The 16,959-nt window shown below is 40.0% G+C and overlaps 1 protein-coding gene across 3 annotated transcripts in view; it reads left to right on the forward strand.

The window, feature by feature from the left end:
• dapk1 (death-associated protein kinase 1) overlaps nt 1–16,959 on the forward strand; it is a 98,815-nt gene that overhangs the window by 60,578 nt on the left and 21,278 nt on the right. For all 3 annotated transcript variants that reach the window (XM_047381302.1, XM_047381304.1, XM_047381303.1), the window contains exons 11-18: nt 26–118; nt 2,806–2,925; nt 4,937–5,035; nt 6,315–6,413; nt 9,029–9,127; nt 9,217–9,414; nt 10,936–11,133; nt 14,512–14,610. In XM_047381302.1, the coding sequence (XP_047237258.1) occupies nt 26–118; nt 2,806–2,925; nt 4,937–5,035; nt 6,315–6,413; nt 9,029–9,127; nt 9,217–9,414; nt 10,936–11,133; nt 14,512–14,610 (1,005 nt within the window). The remainder of the gene's footprint in view (nt 1–25; nt 119–2,805; nt 2,926–4,936; nt 5,036–6,314; nt 6,414–9,028; nt 9,128–9,216; nt 9,415–10,935; nt 11,134–14,511; nt 14,611–16,959) is intronic.

Here is a 16,959-nt window from a genome sequence, read left to right on the forward strand (position 1 = left end):
AGAGCTCTTGTTCTTCTTTCCTCAGCAATCCGTCCGGCTCATTTCCTTATGTAACCGCCTGTCCCGCTCCTTCCTGTCCAGAAGCAACATGAGTGTGGCACGCAGCGATGACACACTGGTAAGACCTGGATCCCAGCTTCTATTCTTCACGCATGAAGTTGCTACCAGCGCATTTAAAAAGAATGTAAAATCCACATGAAGGCAGGATGGGCAGAGCTGTTCTGCAACATTACATCTGAGATCCTTATCCAAAGTCTTCAGTTTCTTTGCTTTTACAGCCGGTAACGCCATTATGTACCACCAAAATATGTTGCTGTTATCACCAATCTGCCTGTTGTTTAAAATGGGAAACTTGATAGGAGAGTGAACTATTAATGAGTTCAGGTTAGTTTCATTGATGCGGATTTTCTCATTAAGACCTCATGCTCCCAGTTGCAGCTCTGGTATTTCCAGCTTGACAATCTTTCTGAGAAATCTCCAGCCTCTGTGTATATTTTGATTTCTTCCGGATTTCCCCCACAAAGTGCAGCCGGTCTCAAGTTTGTAGACCTGTAGGATTTCAAGTTCTTTACAACCAAGTCCAGCAGGTAGGAATGCGACTCCACAGATATGGACTCTGACAAGGTTTTGTCAGTCAGTGAGTCAGACAGTGACACACTAACACTCTATGTTATTGCGGTTAGAAGCTTAATCATTTACCGAACGTCAGCGGTAGACCAAAGCCAGCTCACACAAACCTCCTTATGCCTCAGGTAATATGGCACACAGAACCGCGGTTGCTGTGATTGCAGCGCCTCCTTTAGTTTGCTGTCTGAACTGCAGCCGTAGTTTAACCTCTGCTCACGATCGTTAGCTTTATTGTCCGAGCAGCTTTACTGAAACGCTAGAAAGAGGTGTGGTTTAGTGTGGACACTCTGCTTTAAAGTTTCCACTCAGACTGAGAGGAGTTTGTGTTAACGTTTGAGGCTTTGTTTCAGCTGGTGCACCAAAGGGCATCGGTAACAGACAAATATTTTCGTTTTAAGTTTTATTCATTCATTCATTCATTATTTCTTCTTATTCAGAGCAGTGAGTCTGCAAAGACTGTCCTCAACATTCAACAGTGAAACAAAGAACATTAAATTACTGTAAATCTCTGCTGGGATTGGACCGTCTGAGCGTGGTGGTACTTGAACCTCTGACTCCAGCTGCTGTCCACGCCTTGTGAATCTCCTGCGAAACTCTTGAATTTGCTTTGCTTCACAGTCTTCTCAAGGCTTCAGTTTCCACTGTTTCTTGTGCATCTTTTTCTGGGCCAGTTTTTCCTTCCACTCAACTTTCCATTAATATGCTTGAATATGTCACTTTATGAACAGTAAGCTTCTTTAGCAATGACATTTTGTGACTTACCCATCTTCTGGATGGTGTTACAGTAAATGATTGCCTGGTTCCTGTCCGAAGTCTTCCTCAAGATCACGCAGGCCATAACTTAGACACAACAGAACTTTCTTTGCCTTTTGTAATTTTATAATTTTATAAGAAATAAAATGTTTGGTTTTGAAAATTAACAGAAATAAACACTTGAAATAGATTTCTGTATGTAATAAATTGTGATATATGGATTTAATTTTTTCAGTAATGTTGCTAAAAAGAAACTTCAGTGATATTTTAATTTATTGAGATGCACTTTAGATATATTTGGCATCTCTTAAGTTAGCAACCTTCATGTCTAGGGGGGCACCGATTGCAGTTTTCTGGCCGATCACCAATCTTTAAAAAACCTGACCTGCCGATTCTGATTTTGGCCCATACTGTATTTTTTTCTTATTTTATTAAAAACATTGAACAATATTTGCTAGATTTGTCGCTAGTCCCTTATATAATAAAAAAAAAAGTTGCTAAAGGGGTCTAAGAAGTCACTAAATATAGCGAGTAAGTTGTCAACAGTGGGGAGCCGAGGTAGATAAGCTCAGCCGATGAGATCGGTTCGGTCAGCCGATCGATCGGTGCACCCCTACTCATGTCACGTTTTCCAAGGCATAGAAAGGCGACGCTGGAGCATCCTTTAGTTAAAGCTGTAGAAACACAAGGCGTGACAAGGGTATTAGTCCTTGATATAAACCAGGGCTTTAAAATGGTCATTTGCTGCTTCACTGCCAGTGATTTGAAGCTGCTTTGTGCTGAAGTAGTCATCATGTGATAAGATCCCAGTAGAAAGGAAGCGTCTGATAATGAAGTCTTAAAATGTGAAGTTGGCGATCACTTCTGTGGAAATTTTATAAACTAATTTGGAGTTCAGTTGTTATAACATATTTATCCTCTCCTTTTTAATTAGCAACCAGAAAATTAAGTTAAACATGGAGAGTGACTTCACCGGGAGCAGTGTGCTGCTCCTACGTGTTTGTGTTGTTTCCGAGCGCTCCAAGGCGCTTTAGTCACGGCTCGCGCAGCAGGAAGGTTATGTTGAGGAATGCAGCTGGAGCGTCAAGCTTGGCTGAACAAATGCCACATTAGCCTCCTCTCCTCCATCCTCCTCACCCCCTGCCTTCCTGCTCTTCATCTCGTTGTGCATCAGAGCATCACAGCCAAGTTCTGAGCTTCACAAACGATTTTTTCTCAAGGTTGTTGGGTCACAAGTTGCTGACAGTTTTAACTTTCTATCAAACTGCTGATTTAAAAAAAAATGCTGCCGTTTGCTCTTAGGAAAAGGATTGTTCATAGAGATGTGGTGGGCAAAAATGCAGACTAACATTGAGGACGTTAGATCATTGTTTGTAAGATTGGAAGAATCACCTACCTAAGTCTTTTCTTTTTCTTACTGAATAGGATGAGGAGGACTCCTTTGTGATGAAGGCCATCATCCACGCCATTAATGACGACAACGTGCCTGGACTGCAGCATCTGCTCAGCTCATTAAACAGTTACGACGTCAACCAGCCCAACAAGGTGACTCTCCACAAAGTTTGTTTTGTCCAACTAACTTTGTAGATATAAAAATGTTGAACATGTCTACAAACATTTCATCCCATGGGGTGGGGTTTAGGTTTTATGTTGTTGGTCGGAAGCTGATAGTTGAATAAAGTCCAAAATACTTCTGAGGGTTAATCACATGTTCCTACCTCATAAATCAAACCAGAATCAATTAATCGTTACGTCATAGGAGGCTAAATTATTGGTGAGTTTTGTGGTCATTGTTTCAGATTATAGAAAAAAGATCCTTAAATCCTGTATGGGACTGAAATGAGGTTGTCTTCTTCGTTCATGTAGAGGAGTCAGGATTGGAATATTTTACTTGTTTCTTTTATAACTTGGGAGTGAACAAGGTTCAGGAGGCTCCCATGTTTTTTTTTACCCAAGTTTAGAGAGAATAATGATGTTGATTATAGTTAAGGTTCGTTTTCCCAACTCTTTTCTTTCTTTACCGATTTATAAATGCCCCCCACCTTTTCTCAGTGAGCTGTAGGATCTCAGCCACTCCAGCAAAACTTTAGGTGACAGCAGTTAGAGTCCATCCAACTGGTTAAATAGTTGCTGATATTCAGTGCTTTAATGTCTGAAACTTGAAATATACATGTCCTACCAGATATTACGTCTAACCACTACCTTTGCAATTGCAATACTGCATGTGCTCATACTGTGACAATAACTGCGCTTTATTGTGAGAAAATGAAGGTTTCATGTTTGATTGAGAGATTATAATAAAAAAACATGAAAATGTATTATAATCAGCTGTGCAACATCAAGATTTTATTTAGATGTAATCTACCTTTGACTGTAGTAAAATAAAATATGTAAGTTGGACAGTAATGTGTTTGAGGCTGATGACAGGTTTAAGATTTGGTTCTTCTTAAAAGGAAAATGCCAAAGCTGCCCTCAGGTGGGATTTTATTAGGGTCAATAATCCAACCTATCTACTGAGCAACAGACATGACTTCAGCGACAAGGCTACACCTTGTTAAAAACGACAGTGTTCATATTTCCAAGCAATTAAGCCTTTAAAACTTTCTTCACTTATGTCTTACACACAAGTGAAAATGCTCAGCACAACTGAAGTCTGTAAATGATGCAAACAAATGCCAGCAAGTAAAAACGAAAACTTAAAGGCAGCCTAACACCCTTCATCTGTGCATTAAGTGACCTTCAACCAGTTATAATGGTGCTTTGTGCTCAGAAGTTGGATTTTCTGGGTTTTACGTTTAATATGGTTGCTGTATATGCAGTGTAAACACATACACCTGGACAACAGACTAGAGTGGAGATGCAACTGTGAAGCCATCTACAAGAAGGGACAGAGCAGACTGTACTTCTTGAGGAAGCTTAGGTCCTTTGGTGTTTGCAGCAAGATGCTGCATTTCTTCTATAAGTCTGTTGTGGAGAGTGTGATCTCTTCTACCATCATCTGCTGGGGAAGCAGCATCAGAGCCAGGGACTTAAAAAAGCTCAACAAGCTGATAAAGAAGGCTGGCTCTGTTCTGGGGACTCCTCTGGAACCTCTGGAGATCATTGTGGAAAGATGGATACTTCATAAAATGAAGAACATTATGGAGAACCCTGAGCATCCTCTTCATGAGACTGTCCTACAACAACAGAGTGTCTTCAGTCAGAGGCTTCTTCAGATCTGCTGTAAGACGGAGCTCTACAGGAGATCCTTCCTGCCCACAGCCATCAGCATCTACAACGGCTCTTTGAGGAAACCTTCATAATATGAGCTATAACAACATTTAATTTCCCTTTGGGATTAATAAAGTATTTTTGAATTTGAATATGTATTTTACATAGATAAAAAAAATAATAATTCATAATAAAAATGAGAGCAGTGTTAAAAGCAGATATAAAAAAGGAGGAGAGTAAGGTTATACTCAATTTTCAGGGAGTTTAATCAAAAATGTTTTCTTCTTCTTTATAAGCTTATTACTGCCAGATAAAGCTAAAAGCACCATTGTGTTGTTTATCGCAGCATGGGACTCCTCCACTCCTGATTGCAGCCGGCTGCGGCAACATCCAGATCATCGAGGTGTTGATGAGAAACGGTGCAGAAATCCAGGCTAATGACAAGGTATAACCTGTTTGTTGTCAGCGTGATTCTGATTCCAGCTGTGGAGTTTATTATACTCGAATTAAATGCATTAAAACCGCTGTGAGGAGAGACTATTAACTGTATCTGAAAACCTCACAAACAAACTGTGTAAATTAGACTTGTTTACTTAGAGAAATACTTTTGTACAAAATGTATTAATGTATCATATATACTATATATCAGTCATATCCTGTAAGAACAAAGGAGTTCAATCAAGAGTTTTCCTTTAACCTTTTCTAATATTCATATTCAGCTTTCAACAAGTTGGAGGTTTCCAGAAATAAAAGGTTAGGAATCACTAAAGTCTCACAGGTTCATACGTCCATACGTTCTCAGCAGAGGTATTGAAAATCAACTGCATGCTTTTCAACAACAAGGTTCTGGACTAATTCAGCCTGAACTTTCATCCAGTCTTCCCATCAGAAATGTTGGGGAACCTATTTGATCCAGCTATTTAAACAAAGTCTTTATATTTTCAATACTGTTGAGGCTGGGGCTTTTCCACAAGCCTAATGTTAGCCTGCTTTTTAGATTATAACAAGCTTGAAGGTATCGGTCTGTATGGACATATTTTTTAGTCTGATCCCTGTCAGTTCATGGTGAGATAAACCTGTTTCCAGATTATGATCGGCCTGAGATTTCTGGTTCTGGGTTTGTTCGTGACCATTATAACCAATTTCTTTTCAGACTGGGTCAAACGGTGGAAATTTGTGTTTCAGTAGGACAAGGATGCCAAACATGCATCAATACTACTTTTGCAAGAGATCAAACAAGCATGGATTAATCTTCTTTTATGGCCCCAGCCTTCACTCTGTTGAAAGTGTATTGTGTTTAAAAATAGTCTCCTGTTAAATTGACCTCTTTCCTTCCTAAAAAGCATAGAGGTGTAGGTGTATGCATAAATTTGAGCTGGTATATATAATTTTGATGTTTGCAGCCAAACATGCAGAACGTTTGATAGTTTGACAGAAGTCAGCATTTTGTCCAGAAACAGCTGCTTCATCTTGGACATGGAGTTGTTAATGAGGATCATCTCTGAGCTGTCAGGACAACAGAAATGCAACTTAAACACACATTGACAGGAGATTTGCAACAAGCTTCTTTTGTTAGCCGTTACCATGGCAGCACCTTGACTAATGCGACTGTAAGTGCAGGATGTTAGCATGTCCCTGAAGTAGTCCCAGGTGAAACATGAGGTGTGTTGTTTTAAATATCTGCGGGATAAAATCTGAAATGTTCTCTTCTCTGGAACCTTCAGAGCGGAGCCAACGCTATCTACTATGCTGCCAGACACGGCCACGTCGAGACCCTGAAATTTCTTCATGAAAAGAAATGCCCTCTGGATGTCCAAGACAAGGTGAGTCAGTTCTCCCCCATCCCTGCATGTCTCACTTTCACACACATTAAAGCACATGTCGTCCTTACTACTACTCCTCAGTTACTCACCTCCTCCCACCCAGCAAACCTCTAGAGAAGCATCGCGTTGAAAAGACCACAAACACATTCACGCTGAGGTTTCACACACCTGAAGAGAAAAGCGGTTACTCTGGCGTTTCATCGGTTTATTTGTTGTTGCTATAGAGACGGAGAAGGATGGATTGTGTGTGTATGAGTGTGTGTTTGTTTTTGATGCTGCTGCTGTGGCTTTGATTATACAGAGCTTGCGCTGCTACACAAAATCCCTAAAGCAGTTTGCCGTCTCTTGAACGATTTTAGCCGCCGGCGTCCTCGTCTGCCTGCAATCACAGAGCAGAGTCTTCGTCCACCAGACCAGAGCTAATCTGCACCCCAGGCCCTTCCTAAATGATTACCTTGATCACTTTCAAATGACAAGCTTAGGTGTGTCTGTCAGACCAAATATAAGAATAAAACTGATTCTCCTCCTTTCAGTGACTTGAACTTTTTATGTTTTTCTCACCTTACAACCACAAGTCTTTTAAGCTCTAATAGTTTTACACAACTAAAGACAGGAATTGTTGCCCAATCTTTGCAAAATACCTTAAGCTCTGTCAGATTGGATAAAAGATGTCTATGAAGACGATTTTCAAGTCCAGCCACTAATTCTCAATTTGATGTAGGTCTGGGTTTTGACTAGGCCATCCAAACATATAAATATGCTTTGATCTAAACCATTTTATTGTAGCTCTGGCTGTTTGTTTAAACATAGGGCCAAATCATGTTTAAATTAATCAGCTTCCCTGTACCTGCTCGGGTATAACACCCCCGCAGTATGATGCTGCCACCACCATGTTTTACCGTGTGTTCGGGCCAATATGCAGGTGGACTCTATTTCCTAATTAAATCATGTCTGAAGGGTGCACTTGATTTTATTTATTTATTTCACAGTCCTGATCATAAGTACATGCCACGCTTTTCAGATTTTTGTTAGCAGCAATTGAGAAATGCATCTTTCAGTTGATTGTCTGCTGTAACTCGTGTTTTCAGCTAACAGCTCTTTGTGAATCACCTTATTAAAACCAAACTGTCTAAAAATGAGTGAGAAAACAATTCCCGAAGTTCAAAGTCAACCTTTAAAGACCGACAGAAAGTCTGGAAAACTATTGATCAAGATCGCTTTAAAGATTACATGAAAGTCTGATTGCTAAATATAAAGAAATGAGGGATGACTCAAGACTTTTACAAAGTATTTTAGATCCATTAGATTTTATTCTAAGTGGCTCTGTCTCCCACAAACAAGCAAACTCATTGCCCAGGGTGTAGTTTTACACAGGGTCTTCCCTGTTACTGGCAAATAAAAGCTTATAAAAGCAATATCATACTTGACAGGGACAGTGTTAAGGGTCCTTATAGCTCTGTTGAAGTAGGTTTCTTCTGCTAAATTAATATTGAAAGTGATTTCAGTTTCATTAATTGTCTGTGCTAGATATGGGTCCATACGAGATTCTCTAGATAGGATCATTTTGAGTGAAAATACCAAGGTTTCGCAGCATCTCAATACTCACACAATGATGATGTCAAAAAACGTATGACATGAACACCTCATAACTGCTGCAAAAGATGTATGCTTGTATAATGACCTTACCCATATATAAAAAAAATTGTTTTTTGGGGGGTTGGGACCTAAAATATTGCTAGACAAAATTTATAATAGTTTTAAATATGCTTATTGCATACTATATTATCCCTTTTTGCAGCCCTGCTTCTTATAGAGTAAAACTGAGAGTAGCACAAGCTAATATTAGCTGGTTAATATAATACCTGCAGGCTGGTAACTTGGTCAGGTTACCAGCCTGCAGTCAGCTGCTTTACAGTCATGCTACTAGGAGTTGGCTAACTGTAGTTTTCAAACAGTGCTAGCATAATAAGAGCAATGCATCACATGTATATATTTACACCATGACTGACTATCTGTTTTTCACAACTGGAAATGTTTACAGACAATTTTGTGTTTCTTGTGAGTGACTGAAAAGTATGCAGCAACACGTTGGGGATGGGCAGCATTGTGTGTGCCCTCTATAGCCTAAGGAAGCTCTTTCACTAAAAGGATATTAAACTGTTTGTTGTCATTTTTTTTTTTACATTTTAGGGTGAGGACTGCCCCACTTCGGCCTTTTTAATGTGTAAACTTGTGGAGCAATCTTCAAACATAATGTTACACATAGTGTTACATTAGCAAAGAAACTCCCTAATGGGATTTAAAATGTATTTCGTAGTCTTGACAAACATTGTAATGTGCAGTCTTTGAGCTGTTCTCTGTCTTACGTTGAGTATCATAGTCAATCTTTCTTAAGAATAAAAAAATTTGGCATTGTACACAAATGTCTCTTAGATCTTAGATCCATATTGGATTTTTAGCAGAGAACTTGTTGCACTGCAGAGGGGAAGTTTAAGCACATCTGACTGAAGGCTGAAGGGCTATTAGAAATGTAGAAATAGGGAGATTCACCTAAGGTTGTAATTTACAGAAACATGGGATATTTATTTTGAGTTTTTGTTGCTTTTCTCCTCCAGTCTGGAGAAACGGCTCTTCATGTGGCTGCTCGCTACGGCAACGTTGACGTGGTGAGCTACCTGTGCAGCATCCGGGCCAACCCAGACCTGACAGACAGGGTGAGGGCTCACTTTCTTTGTCAAGCATAAGGAACTGAATGGCCATTAGAGAACCAGAGTTTAATCTTTCTTCTGATCTCTCTCTCCAGGAGCAGGAGACCCCGCTGCACTGTGCTGCTTGGCATGGATATTCTGCTGTAGCCAGAACGCTCTGCCAGGCAGGCTGCCATGTGGACGCGAAGAATCGTGAAGGGGAGAGTCCGCTGCTGACAGCATCTGCTCGGGGCTTCGTGGACATCGTGGAGTGCTTGGTGGAGCAAGAGGCTGACCTGGAGGCCACAGACAAGGTGATCACTCATTAAATGGCTTTAGGTTTATGCAAAATAATCCAGGTTATGCTGTTGCTCACCTGGGTTATCCACATCCCTCTTTAGTTACCTGCTTTAGAACCTCCTCTCATTTTATTTGTTTCCATTGAAAACTATATAGTTATACTATAAGTATGATACATCTGACAGCAGTGACAATAAATGACTACGATAATAACGCCACACAGACAGTGTAAACACCTAAAACCTCTGCTTCAGACTGACAGATGTGTGTATATCGTAATTACCGTATTTTCCGCACTATTAGGCGCACCGGATTATAAGGCGCACCTTCAATGAATGGCCTATTTTAGAACTTTCTTCATATATAAGGCGCACCAGATTATAAGGTGCATAGAATAGAAGCTACTGCAGTCAAACGTTTGACTGGGGTTGCGTTATGCATCCACTAGATGGAGCTGTGCTAAAGAGAATGTCAACAAAACAGTCAGATAAGTCAGTCAGTCAAACTTTATTAATACACTACAAACCAGCGTTCTGATAACTCCATTCACTCTCATGGTAAGGTCTCCTCTACATAGAATTATATTGAATAGAGCCAACCGCACGTTAGGAATGCATTGGAGTCTATGAAGTTGAAGTCAAACGTTTGTTAAAACGTGAAAGGGAACTTTTCCCTGATTCAGTAAACACGTAAAAGAAACAGTTTGATGCACTAAATCAAACGTTAGTACTGTTAACCTTTCCTGTTTCTGTCCCCTGACCGTAGTCTGATGACACAGGGGAGACGCTTTCTCCAGGGCCGAAGTTACTAGTTTCCCCGGGGTTAACTCCCTCACTCATACGTTGCTGAGTTGAACATGAAGAAACAGCATCAAAACACTGAGTTGTTGACGAGATTCGGGGTTCTTTTTAATGACTTTGCAGCACGTAAAAACACAGGGCTTACAGACTCATACACCGCTGCACCGGTCGCCGTCTCTACCCACCCCACACACACAATAATACCGACGTCACTCCTTCACTCTTGATTCTCAGCTACGGCAGCACACAGCGCCACCTCTGTCCGGAGGAGTAATGTCAACATCTTCCATACACACACACAAAACATACACCCCACACACTGAGCTTCTAATCACATATAGTTCAGGCAATTCCTGCAACAGTACATTCAAACGTTATACACACACAAGTGGTGTTGGACTAGGAGTAAGCACAGTACAGGTGTTTACCGCTATTACTTCGGCGACACCCCTGACTACGGTAGCCGTAATGCTGCAAGCGGTGCGGCTTTGTAGTTTACCAGTCGTACTGAAACATTTTGACAGAGCGCCGTGTACAACCAGTATGGATCAACCAATTAACCAATTGATCCATATATAAGGCGCTCCGGATTACAAGGCGCACTGTCATTTTTTGAGAAAATTAATGGTTTTTAAGTGCGCCTTATAGTGAGGAAAATACGGTACTGCCTGGTTTATTCAGTGTTTGTTGTCTTATTGAAACATGTTCGAGGATTTTACCTGTTTTTATTTCTAGGACGGACACACGGCTCTCCACCTGGCTGTACGGCGGTGTCAGGTTGAAGTTGTTCGCTGCCTCCTCAGACAATGCTGCCATCTGGACCAACAGGATCGCCATGGCAACACGCCGCTCCACATCGCCTGCAAGGATGGGAATCTGGATATCGTTATGGCGATGTGCAACGCCAAGGCAAGCCTCGACCTGCCTAACAAGGTCAGCATAAGTCAGAATTTCCCTCTTCCTGAAATTATTTCACAATAGTATATTATAAATCTGAAGGGTTCTCACACAATGTGGAAATGTTTCGTCAGTACATCAATAAATCCATCTTTGTTCACCATTTATTTACCTGTTCTCCATCCATATCCACGTGTTTTTACATTATCCATTTATTCATCCAACCATCCTTTTCTCATTTTATCCATCCATCCATCCAGCTTCAGAAGCTGTATCTGTATGTACCTAGGACATCCAAAATCATGGTTTTTCACATAAATTCTAACACATTTACCAAATATATTTTGGCAAAAAATCAAAATAACCATATATGGGCATCAGCATAAGCATCTTCAGTTATTTTTGTGTGGCAGCTTTTATTCCTTATTTTTTTTATTCATTTTGGACCTAAACGTAATTGCTGCATCTCCATCTATCATTTCTTTAAAAGCACAATGTCCAAGTTTGTCAGTTTGGTGTGCAAATCTTGATTGTGGCTGTAACTCCCCATCTAAGAGCGACTGTGTGTGAGCCAGACCTCACCAATCAGGAGCCACGATAATGTTCTTCCATTTGAAGTAAAGATCAAACTGGTGCAGCATGGTGGATCAAAACAAAAGCCATGTATCTTCCAGTGGTTAGTTGTTTTGACTTTTCCATCTGGTTTTCACTACAACTAAAAAAGGTGTGTCCACACCATCTAGACTCTGCAGCACAGCTGTTTGCCATCAGGCCTAATAATCCCAGGCAGGGTAGAAGGATAAATACTGACAGAAAGTAGATGTTCTGTACCTTTTTTGAACTCTCACAGTTTCAGGATTTTCCACATTTTATATATACATCTGGTATTTTTTTTTTAACCATTGTGACATTAAAACTTTATTTTGCTGTTCATCATCTATGCTGTGGGCATAAAAAAGACCTGGGGTGCAGGCCTATAAGAGGGCTCTTGTATATCTGATACAAATCAGATTCGACTCAGGAGCCCGCTTTGCTTTGCCAGGCACGTCTTCCCACACACGTTGCTGATTTCACTTTCTATTTTGACACCATCCATTTTAATATATTCTGCAGTAGGATGGTTTCTCCCAGATTCTGCTTGCAGTCCGGAACGTTTCTGGGAGCGTAGTTCGATGAAGTGATGTGTATCTGCCAGATATGTTGTGGTTTATGCATAATTTTCCTTATTTCAGGATTATGTAAAGTAGCACATCGCACACTGTGTCACACACTCTGTGCCTGGGTTTGTCTTCCCTGTCAGCTGGAAAAAAAGTGGGTAGCTGGATAAGCCGGAGGGAATGGAAAATGTTGCATGCTCTGTTTACACAGTCGTATGTTTGTTCAAAGCAGAGATAAAATGCTGCTTAAAACAGAGTTTCTTTTGGATTGGCTGTTAATATTTCTATAAATGACAGGTAATTGATTAATGTTTAAATGTCAAAGCCATAAATTCATGTTTACAATATATTTTAATGGTGGCAATTATTCAGTCATAATAATCACTGTTGCCTTCAGGGGGCGCTCCATTTCTCTTTTAATCAGCAGCTTTCTTCTGCACTAGCTGTCAAACAGGGCAGCCTCAGTTGTAAAAATCCTCTTTAAAGCCAGGCCAGCAACACCCTCTTCGTTTCTCGGTGTGATTTATGTAAGAACCGAGGCAGGATGAGGGCTTCAGGTTGCTTTTAGTCCTCTGAGCATCTGAGGAAGGTACCAACAGACCCAGGTTGGTGAGATGTGAAGAGGGAGACGAACAAGTGTTTACTTTATTTGTATTTTGAACTTTCACTGTGTAAGGAAGGCTTTTTGAACATATCTTCACTACTTGCAGAAGTCAGTTAGTCATTTTCTACCGCTTCTTCCATAGCGGGTCGCAGGGAAGCTGGTGCCTATCTCCAGCAGTCTATGGGCGAAAGGCGGGGTACACCCTGGACAGGTCGCCCGTCCATCGCAGGGCAACACACATACAACCATGTACACACTCATTCATACACCTAAGGGCAATTTAGAGATACCAATTATCCTAACAGGCATGTCTTTGGACTGTGGGAGGAAGCTGGAGTACCCGGTGAGAACCCACGCATGCACGGGGAGAACATGCAAACTCTATGCAGAAAGACCCCCGGTCGGGAATCGAACCTGGGACCTTCTTGCTGCATGCTACCAACTGCGCAGCCGTACTTGCAGAAGGAAACAAGACAAATAGTCCTTTCCCTTTTCTAGCTTTCCCAAACGATTAATGCTAAGTTTGTTAGCTGAATGTTTGCTGCCTTCAGATTGGTCTGATTTGTTGCTTGTTACCAGTATATCAGAGGTCTGATATAAGCGTTGTATCCTAGGGTTTCGGAGTGAGATGGAGGTGCAGGTGTGGTCATTATTGGACAGAGGTCCCCAAACATGGTCCTCAGGGCCCACTGGTCTGCATAATTCAGTTGTTTCCCCATTGCCACACACCTGACTTAAATGAATGGGCGATTACCAGATTTCTGCAGCACTTGATGGCATGCTGAAAAGGTAATCCAATCATTTAAATTAGGTATGTTGGAGCAGAGAGACATCCTAAACCTGCAGGACAGTTGGATCTGCCTCCTGTTCTACTTATAGAACCTCTAGGAACCAGCAGTAAGTCTGCATTTAAACCTGGATTTAACAGGGAGAAATTGAAGGGAAGCTAAAATAAGAGAAATATGATCTCTCTATTTAATTTTCTTCAGAACTAATACTATTATTAGTATTATTATTACTGACATAACAATAAAACTGTAAAAAGCCCTGCTGGCAATAACTATTCAATTCCATTCAAAAATACTTTATTAATCCCAACGGGAAATTAAATGTTGTTTAGCTCATTATTCAGGTTTTTTCAAAGAGCCGTAGCGTTGTAGATGCTGATCGCTGTGGGCAGGAAGGATCTCCTTTAGCGGTCTGTCTTACAGCTCATCTGAAGAAGCCTCTGACTGAAGACACTCTGTTGTTAGCACATTTTAACAGAACCATGATAATATTAATACCCTGGATGAAATTACACTCAATCATTGTTATAAAATCTTACTATTGTTACTTTCAGATGTTTATCCAGCAGCACTGTGATTGGCTCTGCATTGCTGGTTTCATTTATATAAGTACACAGCTTAGCTAGACAAATCTTCCCAGGATGATTGAGCAACTTGTATTTGCAGCTAAATCAAAGCATTTTTATGTGAAAATATTTCTGATTTAAATATTTGTTTCTTAAAGTTCAACCAAACATTACAGCCTGAACAATCTAAGCTTCAGATCAATGCTAGTATCCCCCTCTGTAATTCATGCACCATGTACTGTAGGTTTTTTGAGTTTGGTCAGAAAACGTCACTTTTCATTTGGATTTTTTATATCCAGCATGGAAGAACACCTCTCCATCTGGCTGCTGGAAACGGGAGCCTCGAGGTCGTCCGTCACCTCTGCCTGGCCGGAGCAAACATCGATGCCGTCACAAACGTAAGTCAACGCCTCACTTTGGTAGGAGAAAGGTAAAGCTACTTTTTGTAAGTAGTTTTATGTTTTTCTGCAGTCTTTGTGCAGAGACCACTCATACCAGTACATATATGTGTGTGTGAAGTTTATATCCTTGTTTCTTCTCCCTACTCCTTTTATATATTAGCTGACAATATGGGGACCAATATGCCGGTCTGTCCAGGGTCTGGTTTCTGTGCTTTAGAATGTAGATGCGGTAGGATGGCGTTGCAACACTTAGACGTGTGTCTGCTTCAACACACCCAAATCAAATAATTAACTTATTAGTAGGAATTCACTTCACCCTGAGGAGGTAATTTGTCCATTTGATCCAGGTTTGTTGGTTCAGGAAGTTGCAGAACTGGAGTTTGAAACCCCTGCGTTAACACAGTAGATTAATTGTCTCTAGTTCTGCAATTTACAGCTTTGTTGCTTGATGACAGCTATCTATCTTAAATTCTATACATTCTTGTGATGAATACTTTGTAAACCTATAAATCAGTGACACTATCAAGTTTTAGGAGTATCTAAGAGACACTAATTTCAAGGTGTTTTATAAAGGAATCACTTCACTGCTACGTGGTGCTCCCTGGTGGGTTCTGAAGAAGAGTACCAGAGAGACATCTGCATGTTAGAAATGACTGTGGAGATTTTTACCCTTTTACCTTTGCAATGTATTAGACAATTACCCAAATAAATACGATTAACTCTCTTGTAGGTCTAACTGATAAAATGTAAAATGCAAGATTTGCAAATAAAATCACCAAAAATATTATATAGTTCTTATTTTAAATATATCTGTTAACTAGAAACAAAAAAACTAAGCTTCAGATATTGAATATTTCTTCTCCACAACAACATGTGAACTCACCAGTTTGGGCCCCAGTGGTTTTACATGCTAAAACATGCTTTATTTATATATGTGTATATTGTACATTGTTAATATGTATATTCTGTAATGCAAAAACAAGCCTGAGAGCAAAGTGTACCGGAGTCAAATTCCTTGTTTGTATGTACAAACTTGGCAATAAAGCTGATTCTGATTCTAAGAACCTTTGAATTATCTCTGACGCAATGAAACAAATTTATTACAGTTTGTTAATGAAAATAAAACCTCAGGTTCACATGCTCTATAATAAATGTGCAGCTTATATTTCCGACATGAAAAAGTGTCCAGAATTCTGAAGGAAAAGTTTTGTTACAAACAATCGTTTTTGCTGGTAAAGTGTGGATGTCTGCAGCAGCCTGAGGTTCTGATCCGAATCACCTGGTTTCAGAAGTCAGAGTCCAGATATTAGACAGATTCTTGGATTACAAAGTGGTCTTCAGTTTCTGACTTTCTCCTTGAGTATTTATCTACAATTTAGAAAACTCTGTGTGTTTTCTTTAGATAATTTAATAATGGACCGAGGTTAAAAGGGCAGAAGGATAAACAAAACCACTTTGCTGTAGCTTTCTTGCTGTCTGCTGAAGTCTCACTCCATTTTAGCTTCTAACATCTAAACTTGTAAACACCTCGTTGATAGTACCCAACTATCATTGAGTCTTCTTCCCACAGTAACACCTTCCACACTGAAGAGTGTTGTTGCCATGGTGACCAGATAGCACTTAATTATGGTGGATTTGTTAATCAGAAAAAGGTTGGATGTTTGAGTTTCCAGCCAGCTGGTCACCAGTCAGGACCAATCAAACTGCGATAAGTTGAAATATTTACTTTTAAAACAATCTGATATTACATCAAAATATGAGGAAGTAGTTAACATTTAAACTGTAAAAGTATTTATTTTTATGAGTTGTTGCTAAAAACACAATAATAGAAAAGTTTAACAAGATTAGTTTCCAGAGTTATAGTAAAGTTTGAATTTCTGCTTGAAGGTTTGAAAATCTGTATGTATTAATCCCAACAATATCTGCATGTTCTTTGTAAATATGATTTGCAATGTTCAATTATTTTCATTTTTCATTATTTTTCAATTCAATTCAGTTTATTTATATAGCGCCAATTCACAACACATGTTGTCTCAAGGCACTTCACAAAAGTCAGGTACATACATTCCAATTAATCCTAACCATTGAACAGTGCAGTCAGATTCAGTTATTTATTCAAATTGGATAAAACGTTTTTCTATCTAAGGAAACCCAGCAGATTGCATCCAGTCAGTGACTTGCTGCATTCACTCCTCCTGGTTGAGCATGTAGAGACAGTGGACAGTCACTGGCATTGACTTTGCATCAATTCCTCATACTGAGCATGCATGTAGCGACAGTGGAGAGGAAAAACTCCCTTTTAACAGAAAGAAACGTCCAGCAGAACCAGGCTCAGTGTGAGCGGCC

Source organism: Girardinichthys multiradiatus, chromosome 12 (assembly GCF_021462225.1).
Source record: "Girardinichthys multiradiatus isolate DD_20200921_A chromosome 12, DD_fGirMul_XY1, whole genome shotgun sequence".
NCBI classification, from domain to species: domain Eukaryota; kingdom Metazoa; phylum Chordata; class Actinopteri; order Cyprinodontiformes; family Goodeidae; genus Girardinichthys; species Girardinichthys multiradiatus.